Raw genomic sequence first — 27,784 nt, forward strand, 5'->3', positions numbered from 1 at the left:
TTCCCATAAGCCGATCTTCACAGAAAAGATGAAGCCTTTACCCCGTCTCCGTGACTAGAATAAGTTACACGAGAACACTGGGGTTTTGGAAGTTCTCTCCAAACCTGAGTTTGTGTATCAGGGAGATTCGCTTGACCATTTCACCTTTTCTTTTACAATTAAAATGAAAGATATATTCTAACGGCAGCCATTGGGAATAATGTATGACAGTGCCTTTATCATGAAAATAGTAGCTGTGTTTTCCCATTGCCTCTGAAAAGGACCACCAGTTAGCTACCACTTAAAATCGGTTTGTTGTTTCAGTAACTGGCCTACTAAGAGGAGACAATGGAAATGTGACCTTATCCACAAATATACAAATATATGTAGAAAATAAAGCCTTTCCTTGTAAGAAAGACCTGTCAACCTTTATGGTCAGAGAATTCAGATTAAATTCTTTTTTTAGCCTCATTTTACAACTAGATGGATTATGGCACATAAGTGAGGTTGGTTCACCAGACGAAGGAAAGCCTTTCACGTCTGGGAGCCTGTGCCTGCTCCAGTAGTCCAGAGCACCTGCGTGACCCCCTGCCCATGAACTTAGTCTCTGCTGCCGCCCCCAACCCCTCGGGATGACCAGGCCCTCACCAGACACCAGCACCATATGGAATTCAAGAATTCATCCACAAACAAAACAAACATCCTTTTTCCTTTCCTTTTTTGAGACAACCTGGCAGGGGAAATAATTGGACAAAAGGGTTCCCTGAAAATTTAAATTAATAAGAAGTTGAGAATGAGTTTTACCCATTTACCTGACCCATTTCTAAAGAGTAAAGTTAATTATTAATTTGAATAACAATGGACGTTGAGGCAGCCTCCAAGTTGACAGTGGTATTGGCAGAAATTGGGTCTTTCTCAGCTCAAGTTTCCTGGGCGAAGGGCTTGAGATGTTTATGGTAATTATTATTATTTCATACCTCAGCCAGACATTGTGGCAAGTGCTTTGCAAACATTTTTCTGGTGTAATAGTTACAATCCACCCTCATAGGGAGCAGTATCCCTGTATCAGGCCCAGGAGGAAACTGAGGAGGAGAGAGGAAAAGTTCCTCCCCCAGAGTCCCTACCTGGTTAGGGGCAGGTCCAGCCCAGGGGCTCAACTATGGTGTCATACTGCTTCTTTTTGAAAAGTATCATCATCCCCAAAAATAGGTGTATTGGTAATAAAAAGGCAAACACTTTTTTTGGTCAGTTAATACTAAACCACCACTATTTTTGTTTCATGTGGAAAGTGCCTTGCATTTTGTAATCTAAGGCCTTTGACTTGCTACACAAGGAAAGCGGCTTCCGGAATCTCAGGCAGCTTCATGCACTCCCCAGGGTGGCGACCACCCTTTTTTATTGAAATATTCAGCTGCATAGAGTTTATTATTATATCTCTTATAAACTCACCAGTCAGGAACATTGATTCTCAAATTGCCAAGGAATAAACTATCAACTCACCCAGGAGTTTTCTCACCGAGATCCTTTTGAGACTTTGTGTCATAAAAATTCAAAAGCAGAGTTAGGAGGGAACTCTCCGAGGAGCCGTTCATTCCTTGTGTGTGCTGGACAGTCACAGACTTTTCTCTGGTGTCCTTAGTCCCTTTTCTCCCCAGTGAGGCAAGGAAACCTGATTGAAGCTGGGCTCCCTTGGGTCTAAGTGGATCACCAGCTGTAGAGAGGAGATGAGCTTAGGGGAGAAGCCTGGGAAATGACACCCTGGCTCCAGTGGACCCTTAACTAGAGACTGGCTTCCAGACTCCAGCCACCTCCCTCCAGATGACCATCTCTTCTGGTTTCCTTTCGAGAGGCCTTTTGAAGGGGCAAGCGAACCAGGTAGAGAAAATAAGAGGGACATTTGGAAGAGGTGGAAGCAGCACTAACTGCCCCCATCGGAATAGAAGCCTTCTCCATCCCGCTCGCCTCCCTCCTTACGTCCGTCACTGTTGGCATCTGGCCCCCTTCTTCCACTCCCCACCCGAAGAAATTCAGTCAATAGTTCTGCTTCTCCAGTTGTTTCAGCTATAGATTATAAATGCTGCTTTTCGCAAATACTTCCCACTTACTATTGTGCTTTTACGTCTTTAGTAGATTGCTTATAAGATGTGGCATTTAATAAACTTAATTGAATCTCCAGGCCCTTTCTCAAAGCACTATAAATATTAAAAACTGCCAAATAGGGCTTTTTTTCCTATTGTGGAGTTTTTATAAATAGATAGATAAACATGAATAAAATAACAGGGCACAAAGGATTTTGTAAGGAAGTAAAAAGTCAACACCTTTTGTACATTTCGGAAGAACTAAAAGGCAGTGCTTTGCCTTACTTGGATATGTCTTGCGTTTATGAAAAATTCAGTGTAGGGAGGTTTATTTCCCATGACCAACTATTTTTGGGGGGAAAGATACATGTACACACACGTGTTTGTGTGCCTCAGTATATAAGCTTGCAGCGGTAGGGTTCTGTAAGATATACAAATTTTAATTGACAGCAAAGGAGCAAATGCAGTTCAGAATTCGACTACATGACTTGCTGCTGATTTCTAATTCGCGTTGGCGATGTGTTTCGTCAAACAGGTCAGGCAGCCTCCTATAGAACTAAAACAAAACTGGGAGAGGCGTCCAGTACATCCTTGCTGATGGGTTGATAGTCATGTGTAGAAATGGCCTGCCAGAAAATGTCTAATAACTGGGGAAACAGCCCTGACTTGTAGTGTTTGCAGCTTTCCATGTCGTCAATACTCCTACCGTGGCCAATTTCAAATTGCCAATGTGACATCACCGAAATTGAAGTTGGGAAGAGATGAAAGCAATCAGCTCATGAGGCTGGCTCCAGCACAGATTGGATCACTCTTAGTCTTCTTAATCAAGATTATGAATTCCTTTCAAAATCATGAGTAGCAAGGAAGTATACCTGATGAAACATAGGTTTAAATAAATTGCAAACACATTATTGCTGGTTTCCAGCTATATTAAAATGCGTAGTTAGCTCAGAGAGTGTTCCAGGCTCCCAATGAACCCATTGTTGGCTTAGATCCCCTTGGGTGGTTATTGGACCATACAGCTACACTGACCACAGTGTATGAATCACAAGTTAGGATTTGAGTTTGTAGGAAGTAAGAATATTATTATACAAACAGAGAAACAGAACTTAAATTTGTGACTGCCTTTTAAAACGGTTGTAACAGCCATCACTGGCAACTTTATGATGACAGGCGCAGTTGTTGATAATAACAGAGATCTTTACTTTTAGAAGCAGGTTTTGAAAAGTCTCTGGGAATCACTGTAAGTTCTGCAGAGAGAAGGCCTTGATAACTCACAGTAACTTGTGTATTCTGAACCAAAAATTAGATCTTGGAAATAATCAACTGTAAAAGAACAGATTATTTGGAATGAAATTAAAAGCACTATGTTAGGAAAGCAAAGATGTGTGACAACCACATAACATTAGGATTTGGATTGAGAATAAACAATGCCTGCTAACTAGGACAGTTTAGGGTTTTTTTTCCAAAAACTCTATTTCTAAAAAAAAGAAAAAAAATTGTATTTCTTAGAGTCATTTCCGGAGACATGGGAGGTAGGAGGATAATTTAGTAGGTAGAAGAACTGTTTTTGTATTTTGAGGGTCCTGGGTGAAAGTTTATTTGCAGCCCATTTCCCAGTATTAAAAACATTTAAGCAGTAATTAGGTAAGCGAGACCACTTTCTATATTGGTTAAGAAACCCAGTCTGAGATAGAATAGATTCTTATTTATTCAAAAATCAAGAGGAAGACCTACTATTCTTTTTCTCCAAGATGAATACCTTGTACCTCCCAATTTCAAATACAGTTTAAAAATAAATAAATAAATAAGCCCTTTCCAAACATGTCAACTAACATCTGAACCATTTCAGGTAGTCAAGTGTGTGATGCATCATATGAAAGTGTATCTCACTTGATTTGTTTCACTTTATTTTAACATCATCCCTAAAGTCCTTTTTTCAAGCATAACTCAAATAACAACCCCCCAGAAGGCAACAGAACAACCTTATCTCCACTGGTGTCTAGTTGGCACCAGTCTGCCCTGACCTTAGACACAAGCCATTGTTAAGGGTATAACGCATTTACATATTTTGCAATAAAACATCAGTTATTTGCATTACTGTGTCAAGTTTTATTTGATTCTTTCACCTAAAAATGACTCATTTTCCTTTCTTGTATTTTAAAAACCAACTACTCTAAGCTTGTTTGAGAATAATCAAAAATTGCCCATTTAGCTAGAAGTCATTTTCTTTTCAAAAGGCAAATGTTATTTAATCTTTCAGCTGTTCATTGTGCCATCATAAATACTTTCTTTTCAGCACAGTTGTGGGGACTGAAATGAGCCCACTAATTGCCTCCCATTTCGACTGACATGTGGTGGTTTAGTGGAAAGAGAACACAGCAGGGAGAAGGAAATAGGAGGCTGAGAAAATGAGAGCTAATTATTTTCACTGCCTCATGTCAGGCTCTGTGTCAGCCTTGTTTTTACAAACTGGAAGGTTTAGCACTAAATAAAACAAACTGGCGTCATGTTTTTATATACTGGCAGTGTCATGGAAGCAGCTGCACATCTCAAAGACAATATAATGCCTGCGTTCACATGGACACCATCTGACAGACACTGTGAGCCACGGCTAATGAGGACATCACAGTGGTGCCAAGTGAAAGGTGCTGAATTATGTATGATTCTTCATCAGTACAGCAATAGTCCTGTACATCATTATGAGACATTGTTTTGCTGGAGAGATTAAAACATTCTTAGTTCCAGACCCTGCAACCTATATGCGCTGAAAGAGGTTATTAATGGAATTTTTAGGGAGAGTTTCTTGTGGATTTCTTTTGGGTTGAAAAACAAATCTCGTGGGACAAAGCCGTGATGGGTCACGACACTGTATAGATAAAGAAGAGAAACAAATTAACCATACTTGCATTATCTTCCTTTTAAAGGCAGCATAATAAAATAGAGTGTACCAGGGTTATACATAATGATAAATAACCCAGGTGCTATCTCGGGATGTTCCAGTCTCCTGCCTTTAAAACAGCAGGTTTCAGCAGCTGAGCGAGATAATAGCAACGCATGTAAAGGAGACTTCGGAGGCCTAAATCATCAACATCTTACTACTTTTAATACCAGCATGACCAACATTTCTATCGTATTTTTATTTCATCTTGTATGACTTCTTACATTTCAAAATAGTCAAGTCGCCTGCTATGAGACTGTTTCTCTTTTTTCCCCCCTCTTGAATCTTAAAAAGTTTATTCTGACCTCTGTGTTTTAGATTTTAAAATGTTTCCCCAGTACAGGCCTTTTTTTTTTTTTTTTTTTAAGGTGGAAGGGCCTCTTTGCTAGAATCCTGGGCATTCTCTGGTGATTTTACTTTTCTCTGGTCATGGGGAACGTGTAGGGTGGTGATGGGGATTTTAAAAACAAGTGTCCCCTCCATTAGACTGGGCATGCCCAGTGCAGCTAAGTTAACTTGCTGCAAATCTCTACACTTTTTGAGCCTCAGTCTGCTCATCTGTAACATGGGGGCAGTGCTATATATAACAGGGTAAGCCTGTGGGGATTAAATAAGAATCTCAAAAACATTATGCCTAGTGAAAAGAGCCAGACATGTATACATGCATACTACAAAATCCCAATTTTATGAAGTTCTAGAGCAGGCACAATTGATCTAGGGCGGTAGGAATTGGACAAGTGGATGCCCCTGGTTGTGGAGGAGTTATCAACTGGTAAAGGGCATGAGGGAATTTTCTAGGCTAGTGGAATATCTTACCTGTTTGGGTAATTACATTGGTGTACACATTTGTTAAAATTAATTGAGCTGTAAACTTAAAAATCTGTACACTGGACTTCCCTGGTGGTCCAGTGGTTAAGACTCCGCACTGCTGGGGGTGCGGGTTTGATCCCTGGTTGGGGAAGTTCCGCGTGCCCGAGTGGTGTGGCCACAAAAAAAAAAAAAAAAAAAAAAAAAAAAAAACTGTATATTTTATTGTGTGCAAATTATACCTCAATAAAAAATACATTAAAAAAAATGTTAATGTCTGTAACCTTCAGGTAATGGTCATCTATAGGAGCCTGAAAGCCGAATGTGGAGGTCTGTTTCCTTCTCAAGTGTCCTAAATAATCTTGGCCCTAGATTTTTAAAGGTTTATCTATAATGTTCATGTTTGCAATAAAATTTTGGTAGGAAAAAAAAAATTGAAAGAGAGGTTGCTGTTTCTGAATTGCCCAGAACTTAAAAAGTAATATTTAAGTATAATTTTTGTGCTAACTTCAATCACTTTTTCTATTTAGAAAATTTACTTCTATCTTGATTAGTTCTTTTTAAATTTCTTTTCTTCCTTCCTCCTTTTTTTTTTTTCTTCTTTTTTTTTTCTTTTTATGGAAGGGAGAAGGGATGTGTATGTTTGGCATCCCATGTATTAGCCTGGAACTCCAAAGAATTTTAAACAGCCTGCAGGGAATGTAATAGTGATTTCTCACAAAGAGATATTTAATTTAGCATTAACTGAGTGTTGTTTAGGATGTTAACTTCACAGTGTAAGAGTTTCTGTTTTACTTGGCCAGTAATCTTAATTCAGAAAATGTTTTCACGTAATTGGCAATGCTGAAGCAGTTCAAACGGAATGCGTTCTCATCCTGCATTAACCACACACTTGCTCCTAAAATTATCCAGGTATTTCAGCAGCTGAAATGGTACATATCCTGGGCACTCAACAGAATTGTCATTTTTTTCATCAGTTTCCAATGCAAAAATTCCCCCCTCCCCAACAGAATCCCATCTGTTTCTTATAGATTTGCACTGAGGGGCAGTTATCTAGCTAGTAGAAAGGTTTGGATAGCTGTTTTTTTGCTATTCAGCCTCAACGAAGAACTTCCCCAAAGGCTGCTGTGTCACTGCCTTTTCCCTATAGATTAGTAACTAGCACTCCCTAAAGATGTGCAAGGTACAAATTTGAAAAGTGGGAATGTCCTCTTGGGTGGGAATCTAGTTATGAAATAAAAAATCCATGGTAGTCAGGACCTGCCCCATGATTTTGCTTGTGCAAACAGATGGGAGAAGGTTGTTTCTGCTTTGGAGAGTGGCCGTCCTGCCTAGCCACAAAGCCTAAGCCAGGACTGGAGGGAAGTGTTTGTGATTCCAGATCCTGGCCCAATCAGACAAGAAAAGGAGCTTACAAACAGTGGAATGGCACCATATACACTTTTAACAATGATCTTTTTCAATAAAGGAGGGGGAAATTGACTATGTAGGACTGGTTGGAGAGACTGAGTATTTCAATCTCTGCCGTGGAGTCCTATAAAGGAACTCACCAAGATAATTTGGACCACTCGTTGACTTTGGAAGGTGGAAAGTACTATAATTCTTATTCTTGTTAACCCATAACAGGGAAAGTTCAGGATTCAGAAAAGACAGAGGGGAAACCTGCTCTTCATAGCACAGTGGGCCCCTTGGTTTAGTTCTGAACTCCACCACTTGCTCTCTGTGTGATCTTGGTCAAATTACCTCATCCCTCTGTGCTTTAGTTTCCTCATCCAAGATAAGGCTCTCTGGCTGTCAGTCACATTTCACAGCCATTGTCCCTCCAGACATCTGGTTTCTGTTGGTAGGGCTGCATCAGGATCTGTTGAAACAGGAAAGGGCAGTATTGATGTTATCTAATCCATGTATGTAAGAAGATGTAAGTTTCTTCCTTCTACTTATTTCATAAAGGCAGTCTTTGCTGTGTTGCCACTTGGCTGCACCTTCTTTTTTCCAACACTGATCAGTCCCCGGCACCAGTGTCCATCAGTGCCCTCTGGATCCCCGACCTCCTGCCCAAGGAAGATGCTTTGATCCAGCCTGTCCACTCTGGCCAGGTCCCTATTCTAGACACTCTTTGAACCTTCCTGCCTCACTTACCTTCTGGCCCATTCTCTTAGATGACTGCTAGATGACGGGCTGGCTTATGTAATAACAGATTGGACCTCTGTTGGTGACCTGTATTGGTAACAATAGTAATCACTACTTTGGGGGCTCCTAATTTGGCTCTGGCACAGTGCTGGGTACTTTATTTACATTATCTCATTTAGTCCAAATACAACCACCCACTCGTCACTAAGATTCAGACAGGTTATATAACTTGGCTGAGGTTGTGGGGAAAGTGGCAAAACTGGGATTCCAACTCAGGTGGTTGCACTTTAAACTTGTGATATTTCGCCTTGCCCCTGTCTTGCTCCCCCAGTAATGGCTCAGTGATGACCCTTTCCTATATTGTTTCCATTTTAATAGGAATCCTCAGCACCTTACAAATAAGTGAATAACAGAACCACTTCAGACTGCCAGGGGTGAAATCGTTTTGGAAAAGGAGTCCTTCAGGGCCCCCATGGGCTCTCTCAGAATACAGAGCTGTCTGCTTTTGATTTCTGCCTGTCAAGATCAAGAGTTGTTTGCAGACGTTCAAAGTAACTCTTGAATGTTTCCCATTCAAAAATCAATACCCACATTTCTGTCATTCACATCAAGCCAAAATCAATAGTTCACCCTGGTAAAAGTGAATGGTTTTTAAATCAGAGTCTATTCCTACTATCTGGTCCGTATCACTACCAAGAAGCTGAAAAGCTAGCAATTGTGCTTGTAAAATTCTATATTAGGCTCATAAATATGCACAATTGTTATTTTTAGTGATATTATTGATGATTTAATTCATCTTATTCATATGAAAACCTTTCCAATGATCAGTTGGTGAAGAGCTCCGTACACGGCGGCATCCCATCTGCAGTGGGGTCCTGTGGAATTCAATAAATTGTTTAAATCCTGGGAGTTGTGGAGAATGCTTCTGGACACCTTTGGCTCACCAAGTAACAGAAATACCAGGAATACCTTAGGGTAATTTAAAATTGAGTAGAATTTAAAGAATTCCATTACTTTATTTGTAGATTACTTTTCTTAACTAGACAACAATAAAATCATACATACCCTGAAAATACCCAGGAGTTACATCAGGGCCTTGACACATTAAATTAATAATTTGGGTGAACGCTGCATATTTCCTTTCTTTCTCTCCCATCTGTGTAACAATCAATGTCTACTTTTTAATGAATGGATAATGCCCCTCTTATCACTTCTCTGATTATAGTTTTATGGCTTCTGTAGAAGACAGCGTCTTTTATGGTTCAGGTAAAAGGCTTTCTTTCAGCTAAGAGGAAAAGAATTAAATAAAAGGTCTGTAACCCTATATCTAGATCCTGTTTCTCCACATTGGACTTTGAGGAAACAAAGAAGTTGGGGCTTAGGGGAGGACCTGTGACCACTTGCTTTTTTGGTTGTATTAGCAAAGTCATCTCTGGTCCTGTTCCTTTAATAGCTGGTCCCATTCTGGAGCTCTGTCAACCATCCAATGAGTCTGTCCTGCCACCCTCCCAGTTGCCCTTCCCTATTAGTATCTCCTCCAACTTTGGAGCCAAGCAGCCTTGTGCCTTTTTTTTTTTTTAATTTTATTTTTGGCTGTGTTGGGTCTTCTCTCTAATTGTGGCGCATGGGCTTAGTTGCCCCATGGCACGCGGGATCTTAGTTCCCCAACCAGGGATTGAACCCGCGTCTGCAGCATTGGAAGGCGGATTCTTAACCACTGGACCACCAGGGAAGTCCCCAGCCTTGTGCTTTTCTAATCCCACCTCCACCACTTCTTGGCTAGGAAAACCTAGAAAAATTCCTTAATCTGTCTAAGCCTCATTTTTCTCACTTGCCTGATGGGAAAATAAAGCTAACTTGCAGGGTCATTATGGATATCAAATAAAAGAGCACAGTGTAAGTACCCAGCAAGATGCCAAAAGTATAGTAAGCACTCCACAGCCTGGGTTCCCTCCAGTCAGACCCTTCTCCACGCAGAGCTCCCCTGAGCCTGTCCTCCGCAGGGTCTGATTGGGGCCTGAGGTCACGGAGGTGAAGCAGAGGGGATTGGGAATTTGCACCACAATTCAAGGTCTTTTAACTGTGCTTTTTTTTTTTTTTTAAACATTCAGCTTATTTATTTATTTATTTATTTAGATGTTGGGGGTAGGAGTTTATAATTAATTAATTTTTATTTTTGCTGTGTTGGGTTTTCGTTTCTGTGCGAGGGCTTTCTCTAGTTGTGGCAAGCGGGGGCCACTCTTCATCGCGGTACGCGGGCCTCTCACTATCGCGGCCTCTCTTGTTGCGGAGCACAGGCTCCAGATGCGCAGGCTCAGTAGTTGTGGCTCACGGGCCTAGTTGCTCCGCGGCATGTGGGATCCTCCCAGACCAGGGCTCGAACCCGTGTCCCCTGCATTAGCAGGCAGACTCTCAACCACTGCGCCACCAGGGAAGCCCTTAACTGTGCTTTTGACTAACTTCATTCCAAAACTTGCCAGGCACAAGAAACAGAACTACGTAAACTTTTCTTAGAAGGCTTTTTATTCCAGCTACTGCCTTGAGGAGGCTCTTGCTATTTCAGAGAAGAGCAGTCATGACTCCAAAGAATAATTATCCTGCCCAGTTATCTCAGGGCTCACGTTGCCAGGGTAGCAGTGGCTCCAAAACAAAGAAATACTGAGAGATTTGTCAATTCTGAGCAACTAATTTGACTTGTGTTAGCCAAGAGCTAGTTTTTCACGTTATTGAATAGACCTTTTCCTTCACTAATTGGCTCTCCATCTTGTGAATGTGGCTGGGCAAAGAGGGGCCCTCCCTTCAGGCCTGGGCCCTTCTTGGTTCTGCAATTCGTCAGAAGCTTTCCTAAAACATGGGGCGCCCCCAGCTTCCTACTGAAGCCAACAGGTTTTCAGCAGCCCCTTTGTTAGCGTTCTTCCATAATAATTGTGTCCGAGCTTGCTCAGGGAACATTCCAGGTCTGCTTGTGTGAGAGCATGTTCTGGTTTCAGCATGTAAGGTGGTCAGTGCTTTATCCTTAATCTCTCAGAATCCTTCATTCTTCAAATAATATAAGAAAGAAGATGAATTTATGATCCAGGGGTCAAATTTGGTGCACATGGGTTTCTTTTTCCTTTTAATTGCATACACAGTGTTTATACCCCAACATTTTTATTAGTAAATTTTTCATGTAAAATTTTCAGCAAAGTTGAAAAATTTTATAGGAATTCTTGTATACTCAACTCCTAGATTCAAGCATCAGGATCTACTTACTTTATTACATATCTGTCCATCCCTCTATCTTCTTAACCATCGATCAATCTTTATTTTTGGATGCATTTCAAAGTAATTTGCAGATACGAGTACACTTCCTCCTAAATACTTCAGTATACTAGAGTTCAGTAAGAAATGCACATATCTGAAGTATACATTTGCTGAGTTTTAACAAATGCATATACCTATATAACCCAAACCACTATCTATAGAGCATTAGCATCCCCAGAAAGTCCCCTCATGCCCCTTCCCAGTCAGTCCCCATCTGCAGAAGCAACCACTTTTCTGAATAGTTTCCACTGTAGATTGGTTTTGTCTGTTCTAGAAATTCATGTAAGTGAAAGCCTTAGTTTGTTCTTTTTATACAAAATTTCACTCACTATAATGCTTTTGCAATTTATCCATGTTGTTGCATGCATCAATAATTAGTTCCTTTGTATTGCTGAGTATATTCCATTCTATGAAAGTGTTGGTCAACACTTGGCCTGTTTCCAGTTTTTTAGCTAGTATGATAAAGCTGCTCAGAAGAATACTGTACAAGTCTTTTTTCATTTTACTTGGGTAAATACTTAGGAGTAGAATTTCTGTGTCATAGAGTACATATATGTTTAGTTTTATAATAATTTGCCAAAACTTTTCCCAAAGTGATTTTATCGTTTATACTCCAACCAACAACCCAGTAGCTCCAAATCACAGCCAACATTTGATGTTATCAGTCTTAGCCACCTGGTATGCATATAGTGGTATCTCATTGTGGTTTTAACTTACATTCCCCTAGTGACTAATGGTGTAGAGCGCTCTTTCATTACATCGTGGTTCTACTGAAAATTTAATTAACATACCATCATTTAAAAAATCAAGAGGTTTCATACAAGAATCAGATATCCAACTTTTCATAAATCATTAAAGGACCTAGCAAGACTAGACTCATATTCCCACATGGGAAAAATCAACAGAAGCTGAGTGGTGGCTGTCCCTTTAGGGCAGTTGCCCTTTAGATCCCAAGAGTCCCATAACCCTTCCCCTGACCACCCCCCCCCACCAATGCTTGGGCCAGTTATGCATTGCCGTACATCCTTACATTTCCTGTTACGAAGAAAGGGAGCTATTTCTTGAACCCATGTCATTACCAACACTGGAAAAGTGAAAGGTAGATCAAGAGGGACTTATATTTCAAAAAAAGTGGGAAGACCACATTTCTTTGGGTCAATGGAAAAATATCCCTACAATGTTTAATATGTAAATTTCTATTTTGACATATTACAATTTAAGGCTCTGTAATGAAACTGCCTGGCTTTATTCATTTTTATCTGCCTTGCTCATTTAGGATGTGGAGTTTGCAACTCCTATAATAGAACATTTAGATTGATAAATGGTGTTTCAAGACTGCCCCACCTGGGGATTATTTAGATATAGAAAGAGATCTAATTTCATGTCCTTTTATTGATAAAGAAAAAAAAAACACTCCAGTTATACTTCATTTAGAATACGTCACGTGTTATAAAACATTGAGACAAAAAAAAATTGTTTTACTTTCTCAAATTCTATAATTTTTCTTTTAATTCCAGGATTGTAAGTGGAAAATGTATATGGAAATGGATGGGGATGAAATTGCAATAACCTACATCAAAGATGTGACATTCAACACGAACCTACCTGATGCAGAGATTTTAAAGATGACAAAGGTAGAGTTCTATTTACTGCTTAAAAGCTTTTTTGAATTCACAGATGTCAAACAAAGACATTAAAATACCCCAGCAGTGTGCTTTTGTGCTTGTGATGCTCATACCAGCTCAACCTCAAGCTGGCTGTTGAAAGGCACATTTTATTTAGCAGATTGAGATCATAATAGTTTTTTGTTAAAATTCCACTTACGCTGTGTGAACTAAAAAGTACTACAAAGAAGTGTTGTTTAATTTTTTTTAACTTTCTTCTACATTTCTTTATGTGTATTCCATCATTTATTAAAGGAAAGAAAATGCTAATGATGTAAATATTTACCTCGAATTTTGGGTCATTTTCAACTTTTAAAAACTTGTCAGGAGAAAGGCTTTCTTGGTGTTGTTGAATTTCTTGAAGAACTGAGATGAGATTATTCATGAAGCACATGTTGAAGTCTTCATGGCTTCCTTGAGTTCACACCTATGAATTCCCGGAGTGGCCAGAGAGCATCTTACTACTTTGGGGTCAATGGTACAAGCACGCCCATTAAAACACTGAAGACAGTCTTAGAGAAATGCTTAGCTTCTCTTCAAAATGGAAAAATTCAAACCTGTCCAATAATACTGAAAAAATACATATAAGACTTCAATTGTAGAAGGTCAACAACTCAGGTGAATAACCATGATGTTAATAGGACAGTCACCCTAAATGTCACATAAGCCATTAACTCTAGTACACTCTTGGCTGCGTATTTTGTTTCAGTGAGGAAAATGGGGCTGGCAGCAGAGAGCCATGGTACAAACACAAGCGGGGAAGTGAAAAGAGTCTTCAAAGCCACAGCATTAGACTTGCTAATGTGTTCGCTTCCCAGGCATGAGATTGCTAACCACCCAAGTCCTTGTAATTTAGAAGCATATACATATTCCTTGTTGGATTGCCCTGAGTAACTGGAAGTTATGTTATTTATCACAAAGGTTATGATCTGCTTTCACCTTTCCCTTATTCTGTTGGGACAGACTGTGTTTTGGTATCTTGGAGACTGGACACACAATTTCTCTTTCCTCCCCACCTGTGCCATCTCTGGTTGCCGCCAGTTGTTAGTGGCTTCAGTGTCACTGAGAAGCAAGTCATTGCCTGATAACGGAAGGATGTCACTCAGAGCAAAAAGAACGGGGTGGAGTTATAAAACTGAATACAGGTGCTTCTGCTCTAAGGCCATATAGGCATTCTAGAGGAACCATATCTTCTGCAAAATCATGCAGCAACATTAACAGGGCTTATGGGAAAAACAGGATTGGGGCGGGCCATTCAAAATCTGTAGAACTTTTTAACATCAACAGAAATAATAAAAATCCTAATTAAGGAAGAAAAAAAAAAAAACAGAGAAGATTGATTCTTGTCACAGGAGAGACTAGAAGTTGACTCCATACCCAGACAAACTTTGTCACAAACCTCCCGTCTGTCCCTCTGAGGGCCCATTCGTCTTTCCTAAAAATCATTTACTCTCCTCCGAGAGGCCTACATCCCCCTCTTCCCCTTTCTCTATAAAGATGGCATTTAATCCTGAATTCTTTGAGTTACTCATTTTTCCCTGGGTATCTCCTGTGTATACATGAGGTATACATGTTAATAAAAATCTCTTTGTTTTTCTCTTGATAAAAAAAAAAAAAAGCCCAGTTAAGTCTCTACCACATTTGCTTTGTGCCCATCTCATGGCCAGTCAGTCATTTGCAGCCTTAAACCTGGAATGATGGGTTGGGGGGTGGGAAGAGAGTGGAGATTCACTTCTAATAAAGACCATTTTCATCAAACTTAAAATAGGATCCAAGGCATAGGCTTCTTTATTACTCATTTATTTTACTATAGTGGCGAAATGTCTTCCCAGTTTCATTTGCACCTGCAGCATTGCTCGGTAGCCTGATATAGCCAGAAAGCAGGGTGGTTATGAAGCCGCTAAACCAGCCACTGCTTGCACCCAAAAAAGTCACTTTAGGGTCTTCTAAGGTTGTTAAGTCTTTCTCTTAATGTTGAGAAAGCTTTCCGCTGAGGCTTCCAGACATTAGCTTGAGTTAATGACCTAATGATTGGATTGAGTGATGTATCAGAAAAGAGAAGATTGTGGGAGACAAGATTAGCTGTTCACAAACATAGGAAAGGATATCTTATGAAACCAAACCCCCAAACATTAGACGTTAGCATGTTGTGAGTAATCACATGTGAACCAACATGAGTTTCCTAATAATCTGACATCATGGCTTTCATGATAACCTGAATCACGCCCTATTTGCCAGTTGTGTACGGCACAGCCAGCCTCCAAGAAACCTGTGCTGTAGCAGGGCAGGCTGTATGATGGCACTACACCCATCCTAACTTTTGTTTTTTTCAGCCCCCGTTTGTAATGGAGAAGTGGATTATAGGAATAATGGAAAATCAGACTGTAGAATGCACAGTCACATATGAGGTAAGCTTGGCAGGGGGTGGGCACCTGTTGGCTTCACCATCATTTTCTCCATAGGGATATATTTGCTCCCTCAGAGTGCTTAAATTTTTTTTTTTTTTTTTTTTTTTTTTTTTTTTTTTTTTTTTTTGGTATGCGGGCCCCTCACTGTTGTGGCCTCCCGCTGCGGAGCACAGGCTCCGGACGCACAGGCCCAGCGGCCACGGCTCACGGGCCCAGCCGCTCCGCGGCACGTGGGATCCTCCCGGACCGGGGCACGAACCCGTGTCCTCTGCAACGGCAGACGGACTCCCAACCACTGCGCCACCAGGGAAGCCCAGAGTGCTTAAATTTTACTGGAAGAGAAACTACTTAACCAACATGAGTATGGGAAGATCAATACAATTATTCTAACGAAGTGTTGGGAAGGATTGAGAATGGGATACACTTGCCTAGAGATTGAGGTAGTAATTCATTCATTCATCAGTTAATGATTGAGCACCTTCTGCATACCACGTATGCATGTGTGAGGTACTGGGGATACGGAAAAGTGACCAAAACAGAGCTCTGCCTTCTTGGTGCTTAGAGTCTAGGGGTGAAGGTAGATCAGCAGTTCTTCACAGAGTGCAACTTCTACTACCACCTGGGGGTAAGGGGCGTCTACTATCAAAACCAGACTCCACATATTTTATATATGGAAAAACAGAAAAACGTATACTTTAGAAAAATGTGCTATTAAAATTCATATATTTAGCAAATACCTACGAACGAGTAACGTTCCGTGATTAGGATAGACTAAATCTCTACTCTCTCAAGGCTTATATGTACTCCAGTGGGGGGAGATAGATGATAAATAAGTAATCTCAGAGTGATAAGTGAGAACCAGAAAATAGTGAGACAAGGGGCGTTAGATTGGGTGGTGAGGGAAGGCTCCTCCTCTGAGGGGGAGGCAACAAGGAACAGCAGAGGAAGGGCAAGTGCAAGTTCCTGAAGCACAGGGGGCGTGACAAGGCTAGAGAGGTGGGCGGGGCCGAGCATAGAGCCTCCGGAGCCGCAGTGAAGAGCTTGGATTTACTGTAAGCAACATGGGAAGCCAGTGGGTGTTTTAAGTAGTCTGCTGCTTTAAATGATCTAATTATGTTTTAAAAATCAGCAAGGTCTTCATGGTGGTGGGAAAATCTGCTTCACGAGGTAGAGAAACCCTGGGGGAACGGGGTGGAGGGAAACAGTTATAGCAGAGTCTTGGAACCCATGGAGATATTAGTATGCAGCTACCCTTAATAGGACATGCCCTCATTCATTCACTCATTTATTCACCCAAGAAACGTTTGATAAGTATTTGCCATGACCTAGGCACTGTAAGAGGAGCTTACACCTGTGTTACCTCGTTAACCTTGTGCAAATAATCAAAAATAGGGAGCATTGTCTTCACCTGGCAGCTAGGGAAAAGGGGCTCAGAGAGATGAAAGGCGGTCCCGAGGTTTGGGGTAGTCAATGAGAGTCGGTGGAGTCACACCCAGGTCCTCTGACTGTGAACACAGTTTCCACTCTTCCTGTTCTATCTGTTCCCTTCCTAGCAGTAAGGTGAGGGAAGTCAGCCTGGAAGGGGACTTTGTGCGCTGCTGCATTGGGATGGTCTTCTGAGCTGCCAGGGTGTGGCTTTTTTTTTTTTTTTGCGGTACACGGGGCTCTCACTGTTGTGGCCTTTCCTGCTGCGGAGCACAGGCTCCGGACGCGCAGGCTCAGCGGCCATGGCTCACGGGCCCAGCCGCTCCACGGAATGTGGGATCTTCCCGGACCGGGGCATGAACCCGTGTCCTCTGCATTGGCAGGCGGACTCTCAACCACTGCGCTACCAGGGAAGCCCCAGGGTGTGGCTTTTTAACGTGAGAAATCCAAACCCTGGACAGTCCGCTTATCCATGGTGACCCGATGCTGGAAGCTAATTAGGACAACAGCAATGATTTATCCTAATCAGCCAGGGTGCACTGCCTGTCAGGGATGAGGCACCTGAGAAAGAGCATTAATTGTCAAAGCGTTGCCTGCAGGGCACAGAACCTAAATAAAAGAAGTTGACTGAAAAAAAAAAAAAGAAAGAAAAAAGAAGTTGACTGGTCTTGAGGAACTTGGAATCTGGACTATTCTAGAGCCTGTTGACCAGCCCCCCCACCACCACCCCCCACTACTAAGGAAAAGCCCTCTTTTAGTAACTGGACAGTCATAACAGCCAAGTTTCATCTCTACCTGCCTTAGTTCTGGAGATACACCTCACCAAGTTTTTCCTTCTCTCTCTCTCTCTCCTGCCTCTTCCTCCTCTCCTTCTTCCTCCTTCTCAGGCTCCATGATGATATGCTACTTGTGTCTGTAACAGTCACTTCAGGATTTTAAAAAATATATATTTTCATAACCGTATCAAATCCTGAGAGGCTCTTCAATCTAGTCTGATTTGTGACACCTGGTGATGAGGGGCGCACAGGACAAAGAAAGTGGTGTGTCTTGATCCAGCATCCTCTCCTTTTTCTAATCCTTATTCTTAATTCTCTATCCTGCCTCACTTTTGCATTTGTTACCCTGTACCCTCCCATGGGGGTAATTAGTCCCACCAACCTACCCACACTCACCCAGTTACCCAGGATGATCACAGGCAGTCCTGGGCAAAATAGTGGTCAGATTTTTATTTATTCAACAAAATATCTGAATTCAACTACTATAAACAAAAGACATTGTTTATCATTACTTATTAAACGAAGAGGTAAGTTGAGATTTGCCAACTAACAAATTCTTAGAGAAGACAACCACCTTTTTAACTACTATAGTCCACTAAGGAATAAAGTGGTTAAAATTTTTCTTTTAATCAGATTACCATATTCAGGCAAACCGTGCAAATATTTTACCTAATGCATTATGATAGTGTTCTAAGGAGTTACACTGAAGGGATATGATAACCTGGTTTTCCTTCCTTCCTATTTTATAAACGTGTGTATAGGGGCTTCCCTGGTGGCACAGTGGTTGAGAGTCCGCCTGCCGATGCAGGGGACACGGGTTCGTGCCCTGGTCCGGGAAGATCCCACATGCCGCGGAGCGGCTGGGCCCGTGAGCCATGGCCGCTGAACCTGCGCATCCAGAGCCTGTGCTCCGCAATGGGAGAGGCCACAACAGTGAGAGGCCCACGTACTGCAAAAAACAAAACAAAACAAAAAAAACCCGTGTGTAAATTTGGTTGTAGGTTTCTCTCCCTTTTTTTTTTTTTTTTTTTTTTTTTACAGAGTGATGTTAGAGCTCCAAAAAGCACTAAGCACATCCATTCAATTCAGTGGAGTAGAACAAAACCTCAGGATGAAGTGAAAGCTGTCCAGCTTGCCATCCAGACGTTATTCCCCAACTCAGAGGGCAACCCTGGAAGCAGGTCTGACTCAAGTAAGTCAGCTGTGCACTAGACATGTTCCAAATCGGAAATGTCAAATCCTCAGACCAGGGATAAGGGCCAGTCTGTGAATTGATATAGATTTCTAATATAATACTTCCTTCTTCTTTTTTTAGAATATTGGTTTTATACACAAATTATATGGAAAGTAGTATTTATGGGCTTGGAAATAGGGGCATATTATAATAAAATACAATATTTGGATAACTACCATAAAAGATGAAAATTAGTGATTATTTTATATTGGTAAATAAAAATATGTATGTATATTTATACACATATATATTTAGTTTCCAAAATCGTAGATAAAGATAAGAATCATCTTCCATGTCCAACAAACCTTCCTGTAGAATCACTGCTATCACTGGGGCAACCTCTTGAGTCCTGAACACCATGGATCCGTCAAAGCATAAGAATGATAGGGGGACTTCCCTGGTGGTGCAGTGGTTAAGAATCCGCCTGCCAATGCAGGGGACAGGGGTTTGAGCCCTGGTCCAGGAAGATCCCACATGCCGTGGAGCAACTAAGCCCATGCGCTACGACTACTGAGCCTGCGCTCTAGAGCCCACGAGCCACAACTACTGAGCCCATGTGCCACAACTACTGAAGCTCATGCACCTAGAGCCGGTGCTCTGAAGCAAGAGAAGCCACCGCAATGAGAAGCCCGTGCACTGCAACGGAGAGTAGCCCCCGCTCGCCACAACTAGAGAAAGTCTGCGCGCAGCAGCAAAGACCCAATGCAGCCAATAATAAATAAATAAATAAATTTATAAAAAAAAAAAAAAAAGAATGATAGGGGTGGGACTTTCCTGGCGGTCCAATGGTTAAGACTCTGAGCTTCCACTGCAGGCGGTGTAGGTTTGATCCCTTGTCAGGGAATTAAGATCCCACGTGCTGTGCAGTGCGGCCAAAAAATGAGAAAAAAAAAAAAAGAATGATAGGGGAAGGGAGGGAGGAGGAAAAAAAAGGAAGGAAGGAAGGAAGGAAGGATAGAGAAAGAGAAAACATGAAATACATATGCTGGGTAGTGGTGATAGTAATTACAGATATTATAAAGAAACCATTTAGAAGTAACAGAGGAAGGCAGGCTGACTTGCTGTTGAACTGGTCATTATTTGCTAGCTTCAGGGAAGAAGTTCTGACCTTCACCTTTGCAGGTCCAGAAACTAATACAACCCAGAGTCAGGCTAACAAACGTGCAGGAGATGGCTACATAAAACCCCATGCAAATCACTTTTCACCGTGAGAAACATACCTCCCCAACAAACCAGAAACACATGTTTTCTGATCAGTGCCTCTTCCCAATAAGAAAATATACCTGAGAAGCCATAACAGAAGGTTCTTTGGTGGCATGGAAACAAAGTACCCTGATGGCTAGTGTCCCTGAGTTATGAAAGTCTAGCTTCTGTGTCCTCCACTATAAGGACTTGCTTGCCAAGCAGACTAGGTGCATTTTTTGTTGTTGCTTTTAAATTAATTTATTTTATTTTATTTATTTTTGGCTGCATTGGGTCTGCATTGCCGCACCCCAGCTCTCTCTAGTTGCAGCGAGCGGGGGCTACTCTTCATTATGGTGCACGGGCTTCTCATTGCGGTGGCTTCTTTTGTTGCGGAGCACGGGCTCTAGGCACGCAGGCTCAGTAGTTGTGGCTCATGGGCTCTAGAGCCCAGGCTCAGTAGTTGTGGTGCACGGCCTTAGTTGTTCCACAGCACGTGGGATCTTCCTGGACCAGGGCTCGAACCCATGTCCCGTGCACTGGCAGGCAGATTCTTAAGCACTGCACCACCAGGGAAGCCCCAGACTAGGTGTTTTTAAACGCCCACCAGCCAGGGGGCCCAGGATCCTGGGCAGTACTCTAAACCCAACAACACGGGTTTTAACTATAATAAAATTTATTGTCTTCCATAACAAGAAGTCCAGAGGTAGGCCGGGCTCCAGGTGCAGTAAGATGAGCTGCTGAACCATGTTAAGGATGAGAAATGAACCTTTCCTTCTTTCCACTCTGCCATCCTCAATATGTTGCCTTTGCCCTCAGCCTAGCTCTTCTCGTGTTCACAGTCATCACATAAAGATATGATAAGGCCCACAGGAAATGAGAGGTCAATACTTTCCCTGTTCTCATGTTTTGGAGTAAGAAAGACTTGCTTAGAAACCCCCTGCAGACTACCTTTCAGGTTGCTATGGCCAGAGCTGAGCACCTTGTGCATTCCTAACCATGGCATCGCTATGTCTGGCTTGGACTAATCAAAGTCTGCCTTAGAGCCAGATGTGGTCCGCTTCCCCCATGCACATGGCTCCATGGAGGGGGTTGGACACTGAACAAAATCAGGGTTCTGTTGGAAGCTAGGATTTCAGAGAAGTCCAAATGAAGGGAAGAATGTGCGTGGTGGTTGAATGAAGCCTGTGAGGAGTGTCTGAACACAGGAGGTAGCCTGTATCTGGATGCGTCCCTCACCTGAGAGGCGTGAGTCACCTGTGCAGAGCAGTGAGGGAGGCTGCTTGCTGGCAGAGGGAGGTGAGCATGCTCTGTTCCTCTCCAGAAGCTCCATTGGCACAAGCACGGCCAGAGTAGCTCAATGAGGACACCAGGGAACTCAAGAATGTGGGCAACTCAGGCCCTTGGGAAGACAGGGAAGATCTCAAGTGTGAGGAACTTGCTTATTCACTGAAATATAGCTTACTAAATGGCTCTTGTTAATTAACCATTTTCTTTTACCATAACTTCTTCCTGTTTGCCATGAAGCTTCATTTTTCATGCAGAAAACATTTCTTATTCCTGAACCTCAGGAATCTCTCCTCTGGAGATATGAACTGTCTTTCCCCCAAACAATGTCTAGCTGTTGCAACTATTAGAACCCAATTTATTTTATCTGCATTTAGGGTTCTTGAGGATTTAAAAGTGCTGGTTGTCAAAAAGCCTTTTGTTTGGGGCTTCCCTGGTGGCACAGTGGTTGAGAGTCTGCCTGCCGATGCAGGGGACACAGGTTCGTGCCCCGGTCCAGGAAGATCCCACATGCTGCAGAGCGGCTGGGCCCGTGAGTCATGGCCGCTGAGCCTGCACGTCCGGAGCCTGTGCTCTGCAACGGGAGAGGCCACAGCAGTGAGAGGCCCACGTATCGCAAAAAAAAAAAAAAAAAAGCCTTTTGTTTACTAAACATATCTCTGCCATCCAAAGACACTTAAACAGCAATTTCTAGAAGTGACAATATGGCTAAGTGGGAACAAGATGGGATTTAGATGCAGAAGGACCTGAGATTATTAACTGAGTGACCATGGGTCCATTGACTTCACCTCTCAAGCTTCGGTCTCCTCAATTCTAGAATGATATTATTAGTGTTGACCTGAGAAGATTTTTGAAGGGTTAAATGAGATACTATATGAAAAGCCTTTGGAACAGTGCCAAGCATATAGCATAAATTCGGTAAGTATAAATGTCCTTATTTTTTTTAAGTATTTATAATAATAAAGGAAATGTCCTTATAACTAGCCTAGAATGTCTGTGAATGGTAAAACTTTGAGCTTCCCAAATAGGCTTGAAGTATCCTGAGACAGGCTTATGAATTAGGCATACAGATTTACTGTAGCTTCAAAGATGTTCATTTCCATTTCTTCCACAGGTGCTGATTGCCAGTGGCTGGATACTCTGAGGATGCGGCAGATTGCATCCAACACCTCCTTACAGCGCTCCCAGAGCAACCGCATCCTGGGGTCACAATTCTTCCCCTATCTCAATGACCAGGACTCCTATGCTGCTGCTGTGAGACGGACCCAGGTGCCCATTAAGTACCAACAGATAACACCTATAAACCAGTCCAGAAGCTCCTCTCCTACTCAGTATGGACTGACCAAAGACTTCTCTTCTCTGCATCTCAACTCCAAGGATAGTGAATTTTCCAGTCTTAATACTGACAGCTCTTTAGAGAAGGGTCGATACTCAGGTAGAAGCAGGAACAAATACAATCATGCTAGCCTGTCGCTCAATTCTTCTCTCAGAGGAAGATTCAGTGGAAAAAGTCAGCATTCCACTCCTTCAAGAGAAAGATACTCTGGAAAATTCTGCAGGGTTTCTCAGTCAGCATTCAATACCCATCAGTCACCTGACTTTAAGAGAAGCCCAAATGCCTCCCATCAACCCAGGACCATCCCAGGGATGCCTTTGCACACAGACACTGACCCACGAGCGAATGAAGAGGAAAGCAAAGTCAGCGAAGGGGGATGGACGAGGGTGGAATACCGGAGAAAACCCCACAGGCCCTCTCCTGCCAAGACCAACAGAGAAAGACCCAGAGGAAACTTCCGTGGAAGGAGAAACTTTTGATGAATTGAACTAGTTGAGCTTTTCCTAGCACATTTTTTTTTTTTTAATGTAATGGATTTTGCTAATGTGCTGCCTTCCAACAGAATTAACAAAAAGACAACCTTTCCATTTTTTGGATTTGGGAAATACCTTCTAAGTGAGACTATAGCCAAAACAGGGCCACACTATGGGTGTTGGTTGTCCAATGTAAGTAACTAGACTTAAATATAACCAAACATATTTTATTTCCCTGAATGAACATCTTTAGAGGCGGGAATATACCATTTTATTACCCTAGCCGTCACTGTTCTGGTTAGCAGGGCCTAGACTAGGGTGAGGTTAAATGGAAAAACTTATCTTACTTACATGGGGCACTCATCTTGGGTGCAAAATTTAAGGGAGGAATCAAAAAGCTCAGTAATCAAGATAAATAATATTCTAGTGTAATATTTAAATAAATGAAAATTAATGCAAAATAACTGTGATAAAGAATCGAAATTCTACATAAAGACAGAATAAGTATTACTGATTTTTCCTTTTGTCTAAGGCTCCCATATAGCTTGGCAAGGCACTGTTACTGATCCTGTATTTAGAATTTTGATTTTTTTTTCATCATGTAATTTTTGCATTAATTTTCTCTTTTAAAAATATTGCATTAAAGTATCATTTATCTTGATTACTGAGGTGTTTTTTTTTTAATGCCCCCTTAAATTTTGTGCCCAAGGCAAGTGCCTCACTTGCCTTACCCAATCTCCACACTGCTGGTTAGTATTTATTTTAGTAAGATATTTGGGTTTTTTTCACGGTCAGAGCCAAATTGATTTGACTTGTCATTTTTAGGCAATAAAAAAGGTTATTGAACTTAATGTTGATTATGATGCCATATATCATACTTTAAGACTCATCAGAAACCAAAGATCTCAATTGCCTAGGAGATTTGTGGTTATTTCTTTCCCAAAGTTCCCAGGGACTGCCCTTGAATATCATTTTCTATATTTTGCCAAAGGACGAGCAAAGAGGGGGAAACAACGGTCCATAAAGTCCTCTTGGGATGTCAGCACTCTAAAATCTAAAAGAAAACAGACACAGAACGGGATGATAACATCACAAGCTAAAAGCCAGAGAAATTTAAAATTACCAAAATTTAAAATTACCAACACCCTGTTAGAGCAAGACAGTAAATACCATCCTTGTAAGCAGCTGGGGGTAAAGAGGCGAATGGTACGGGTGGGCGGAAACTGCCTGCAGTTTAGGACAGGAATTGTGGGATCCAGCTTGGGAAATTCATATTTTTACAAATCAAAGGGTCAGGTGGGGGCTTCCCTGGTGGCACAGTGGTTGAGAGTCCGCCTGCCGATGCAGGGGACACGGGTTCGTGCCCCGGTCCAGGAAGATCCCACATGCTGCGGAGCAGCTAGGCCCATAAGCCATGGCCGCTGAGCCTGCGCGTCCGGAGCCTGTGCTCCGCAACGGGAGAGGCCACAATAGTGAGAGACCTGGGTACCACAAAAAAAAAAAAAAAAAAAGGGTCAGGTGGCAACAAACATATTATATGTCAAATGAATAAGTGTTACTTTCAGTACCTTCTAAGATTCTGTTCAACATTCACTAACCCTGAATATCAAGTGTCCTTTGGTCTGGATAGGATTCTCAATGCTCTGTAGAAGTCCACATGACACACTGGTAATTCTGAGGATGGCGGGGGGGTTGGGGGAGTTCTCTTTTAATAGAAACCAGTCTTCAAGTACATGTGTATATTCCCAGAGTAGCTGCCCTGTTCTAATACAGTGCTTGGGGCCTGGGGGTGGAAACTGCATTTGGGCAGCATTAAAATCTAGGTTATAGGAAATGACCTTTACTTGCGAGGGAAGCTGTGACCTAAACATCAATCCAACAACTCAGTTGTCTAACTCTTATTGTTTGCCACCTGCATTTACAAGCAAAAGCGATGGGAAATGGTGACATCAGACACCGAGGTCCTCTTTTCCACCATGGATAACCAATTTCTCTAAGGTTTTAAGCTCCACTGTGATCCTTTCTCACGAAGCTTGTATCAACCACAGTCTGTTTTCAATTATTTTTTTCCCTTTGTCCTTTGTTCATGTTTAATTTTTTTAAAGTGAGCTAATACAAAGTATGCTATCTTCATAGCATGCTGTTTCCAAATAAGCAATAAAATATTTTCCTTGATTAGAATTTCTGGATAGGGCTTCCCTGGTGGTGCAGTGGTTAAGAATCTGCCTGCCAATGCAGGGGACATGGGTTTGAGCCCTGGTCCGGGAAGATCCCCCATGCTGCAGAGCAACTAAGCCCGTGCGCCACAACTACTGAGCCTGCGCTCTAGAGCCCACGAGCCACAACTACTGAAGCCCGTGTGCCACAACTACTGAAGCCTGTGCGCCTAGAGCCCGTGCTCCGCAACAAGAGAAGCCACCGCAATGAGAAGGCTGCGCACCGCAATGAAGGGTAGTCCCTGCTCACCGCAACTAGAGAAAGCCTGTGTGCAGCAACAAAGACCCAACACAGCCATAAATAAATAAATAAATAAATAAATAAATAAGTAAATTTGTTTAAAAAAAAAGAATTTCTGGATAAGTAGCTGAATATATTCTTAACTGGGTCACTTTGATGGGAGCACAAAGTGTGGCTCTAATTATTAAACAAAATGTGCATTCTGGGGAATTATTTAAGACTCTGGTTTAAAAGGTATTATGCCAGTGATTGCTTGTTTCATGCTGTTTCCCCTCTTCTTGCTTTCTTGGGCTATTTGTTAGAGAATCCAACCTGGTAGTAAAATGACTTAATGACCTCATCCCTAGTTAGTGCAGTAGCTGATCACGAGAGGTTATTCCAACAGTGCATAAAACTGACCACTACATAAGATCTCATGAAAAAATACTTGTCACCTCAATGCTCCCAGCCAAAACCAAAATAAGAACATCTGGAGACTGCTTCTTGGTTGTAAAGAAGTAATAAGAGTGGATGTTATTTTTTTTTCTAATGATGCTTATTCACCACAAATTGCTTGCCAGGTTGAAAGATGAACGTAAGTCAAGGGCAGAGCAAGGACGAACAGGACTTTTTTTTTCCATCAATTTAAATCAGTTGCAAGAGGCTGAGTTTATAACAACAACCACCAACAAACACCACCCAAAAAATGCACCAGGGATATTTTAAGAGAAAAAAATTGTAGTAGGAATAAATTAAGAAAGTATCTCTTTGAGTTGAGCACCTCTATGTGTGGGTGATATGGTCGACCCTCGTAGGCTTCTGATCAAGTCTGGAACAGCTGAGTCTATACTGGTTGCTATCAAAGAGGCAGTCATCACTCCAGGCATTGCCCAGACAAAGCGGGATGTTTTGCTCTTTGCACAGTCACTAGACTAGCAATTCTATAGAACTAACCTGAATAATTGAATAATCCCAAATATGTAAAGGAGAGCTACAGATTATTTATCAAGGATACTTTAGAAATAAACATAACCTGGTAATTATTTTCAACCAATTCCTGAATGGAGTTCATAAAAATAATACAAATTAAATGGCCATGTTTTTTTTGTTTTTTTGTTTTACTTTTCGGCTGTGCAGCGTGGCCTGTGGGACCTTAATTCCCTGACCAGGGATGGAACCCATGCCCCCTGCATTGGAAGCCCAGAGTCTTAACTGCTGGACCGCCAGGGAAGTCCCTAAATTGCCATGTTTCAAAGTATTCACAGTAAAATTTAGAATAGTAAAATCTGAAATGGGATAATTGGATGAAGAAACAACCGCTACAAAAGAAGACTCACAGTGACACAAGTGATAACTGGTAATATTTGGTATGAGCAACAGAAAAATTGATATACAAAATCTTCATTGTAAAACTTACATTGAAAAGAACTGATCCCATGGGGGAGGATCAATACAATAAAAAAATTAATATAAAAATGGGAAAATTTTATTATGTTGGATAGAATATCAGGGAATTAAATTGGCATTATGACATTCTTTCTTGACAAACATTTCTCAGTAGTTATAGATTTCTGATCACAATATTTTACTCATAAATATAGAGTCAAAATGTCCTAGGGTCGGGCTTCCCTGGTGGCGCAGTGGTTGGGAGTCCGCCTGCCGATGCAGGGGACACGGGTTCGTGCCCCGGTCCAGGAAGATCCCACATGCCGTGGAGCGGCTGGGCCCGTGAGCCATGGCCGCTGAGCCTGCACATCCGGAGCCTGTGCTCCGCAACGGGAGAGGCCACAGCAGTGAGAGGCCCACGTGCCGCAAAAAAAAAAAAAAAAAAAAAAAAAAAAAATGTCCTAGGGTCAAAACATCAAGATCAGGATGTCCAATAATTCAAAATGGCAAGGTCAAAACATCCTGCACACAGCTCAGAGCATTCTGACTTAGCTGCAACTATTCCAATTCAGAAATACCAAATAGTTTATAAGCCTTCTAAGTATCTTCTCTATAATTTAGCATTTCACCTCAACAAGTTGCTGTAGACATGGCATGCTTCTGAAACTCTGGCTCTCAGAAACTGCTCAGTTACAACCATGATTTGGTTGTGCCAGCTTGTTCAGGATGCAACATCATTGAAATTTTAAATTAGAGATGCTGTAGTGAGGAGGCTTATAAAATCTCTTGCCATCACTTGGATTTGAGAAGCTGCAGTTAAGCCAGGGTGGCCTGGGGAAGTCAGAGCATAAGATCTGGACCCAGCTCTGTCTATTTGCTGTTCCTGGAACTGGTATATGAGATTGAGGAGGTGGAAAAAAATACCAGATCCATGGTCAA

At 41.8% G+C, this 27,784-nt stretch overlaps 1 protein-coding gene across 1 annotated transcript in view; it reads left to right on the plus strand.

Moving 5' to 3' along the window:
• The window catches only part of MAP3K20 (mitogen-activated protein kinase kinase kinase 20), a gene marked incomplete at its 3' end in the record, with an annotated part of 157,939 nt that extends 134,910 nt beyond the window's left edge, over positions 1-23,029 (plus strand). The window contains exons 16-19 of the mRNA XM_079710341.1: positions 12,756-12,872; positions 15,236-15,310; positions 18,553-18,703; positions 22,329-23,029. Of these exons, the coding sequence (XP_079566467.1) occupies positions 12,756-12,872; positions 15,236-15,310; positions 18,553-18,703; positions 22,329-23,029 (1,044 nt within the window). The remainder of the gene's footprint in view (positions 1-12,755; positions 12,873-15,235; positions 15,311-18,552; positions 18,704-22,328) is intronic.
• Positions 23,030-27,784: the final 4,755 nt, after the last annotated feature.

This window comes from Hyperoodon ampullatus, assembly GCF_949752795.1.
Source record: "Hyperoodon ampullatus genome assembly, chromosome: 8".
NCBI classification, from domain to species: domain Eukaryota; kingdom Metazoa; phylum Chordata; class Mammalia; order Artiodactyla; family Ziphiidae; genus Hyperoodon; species Hyperoodon ampullatus.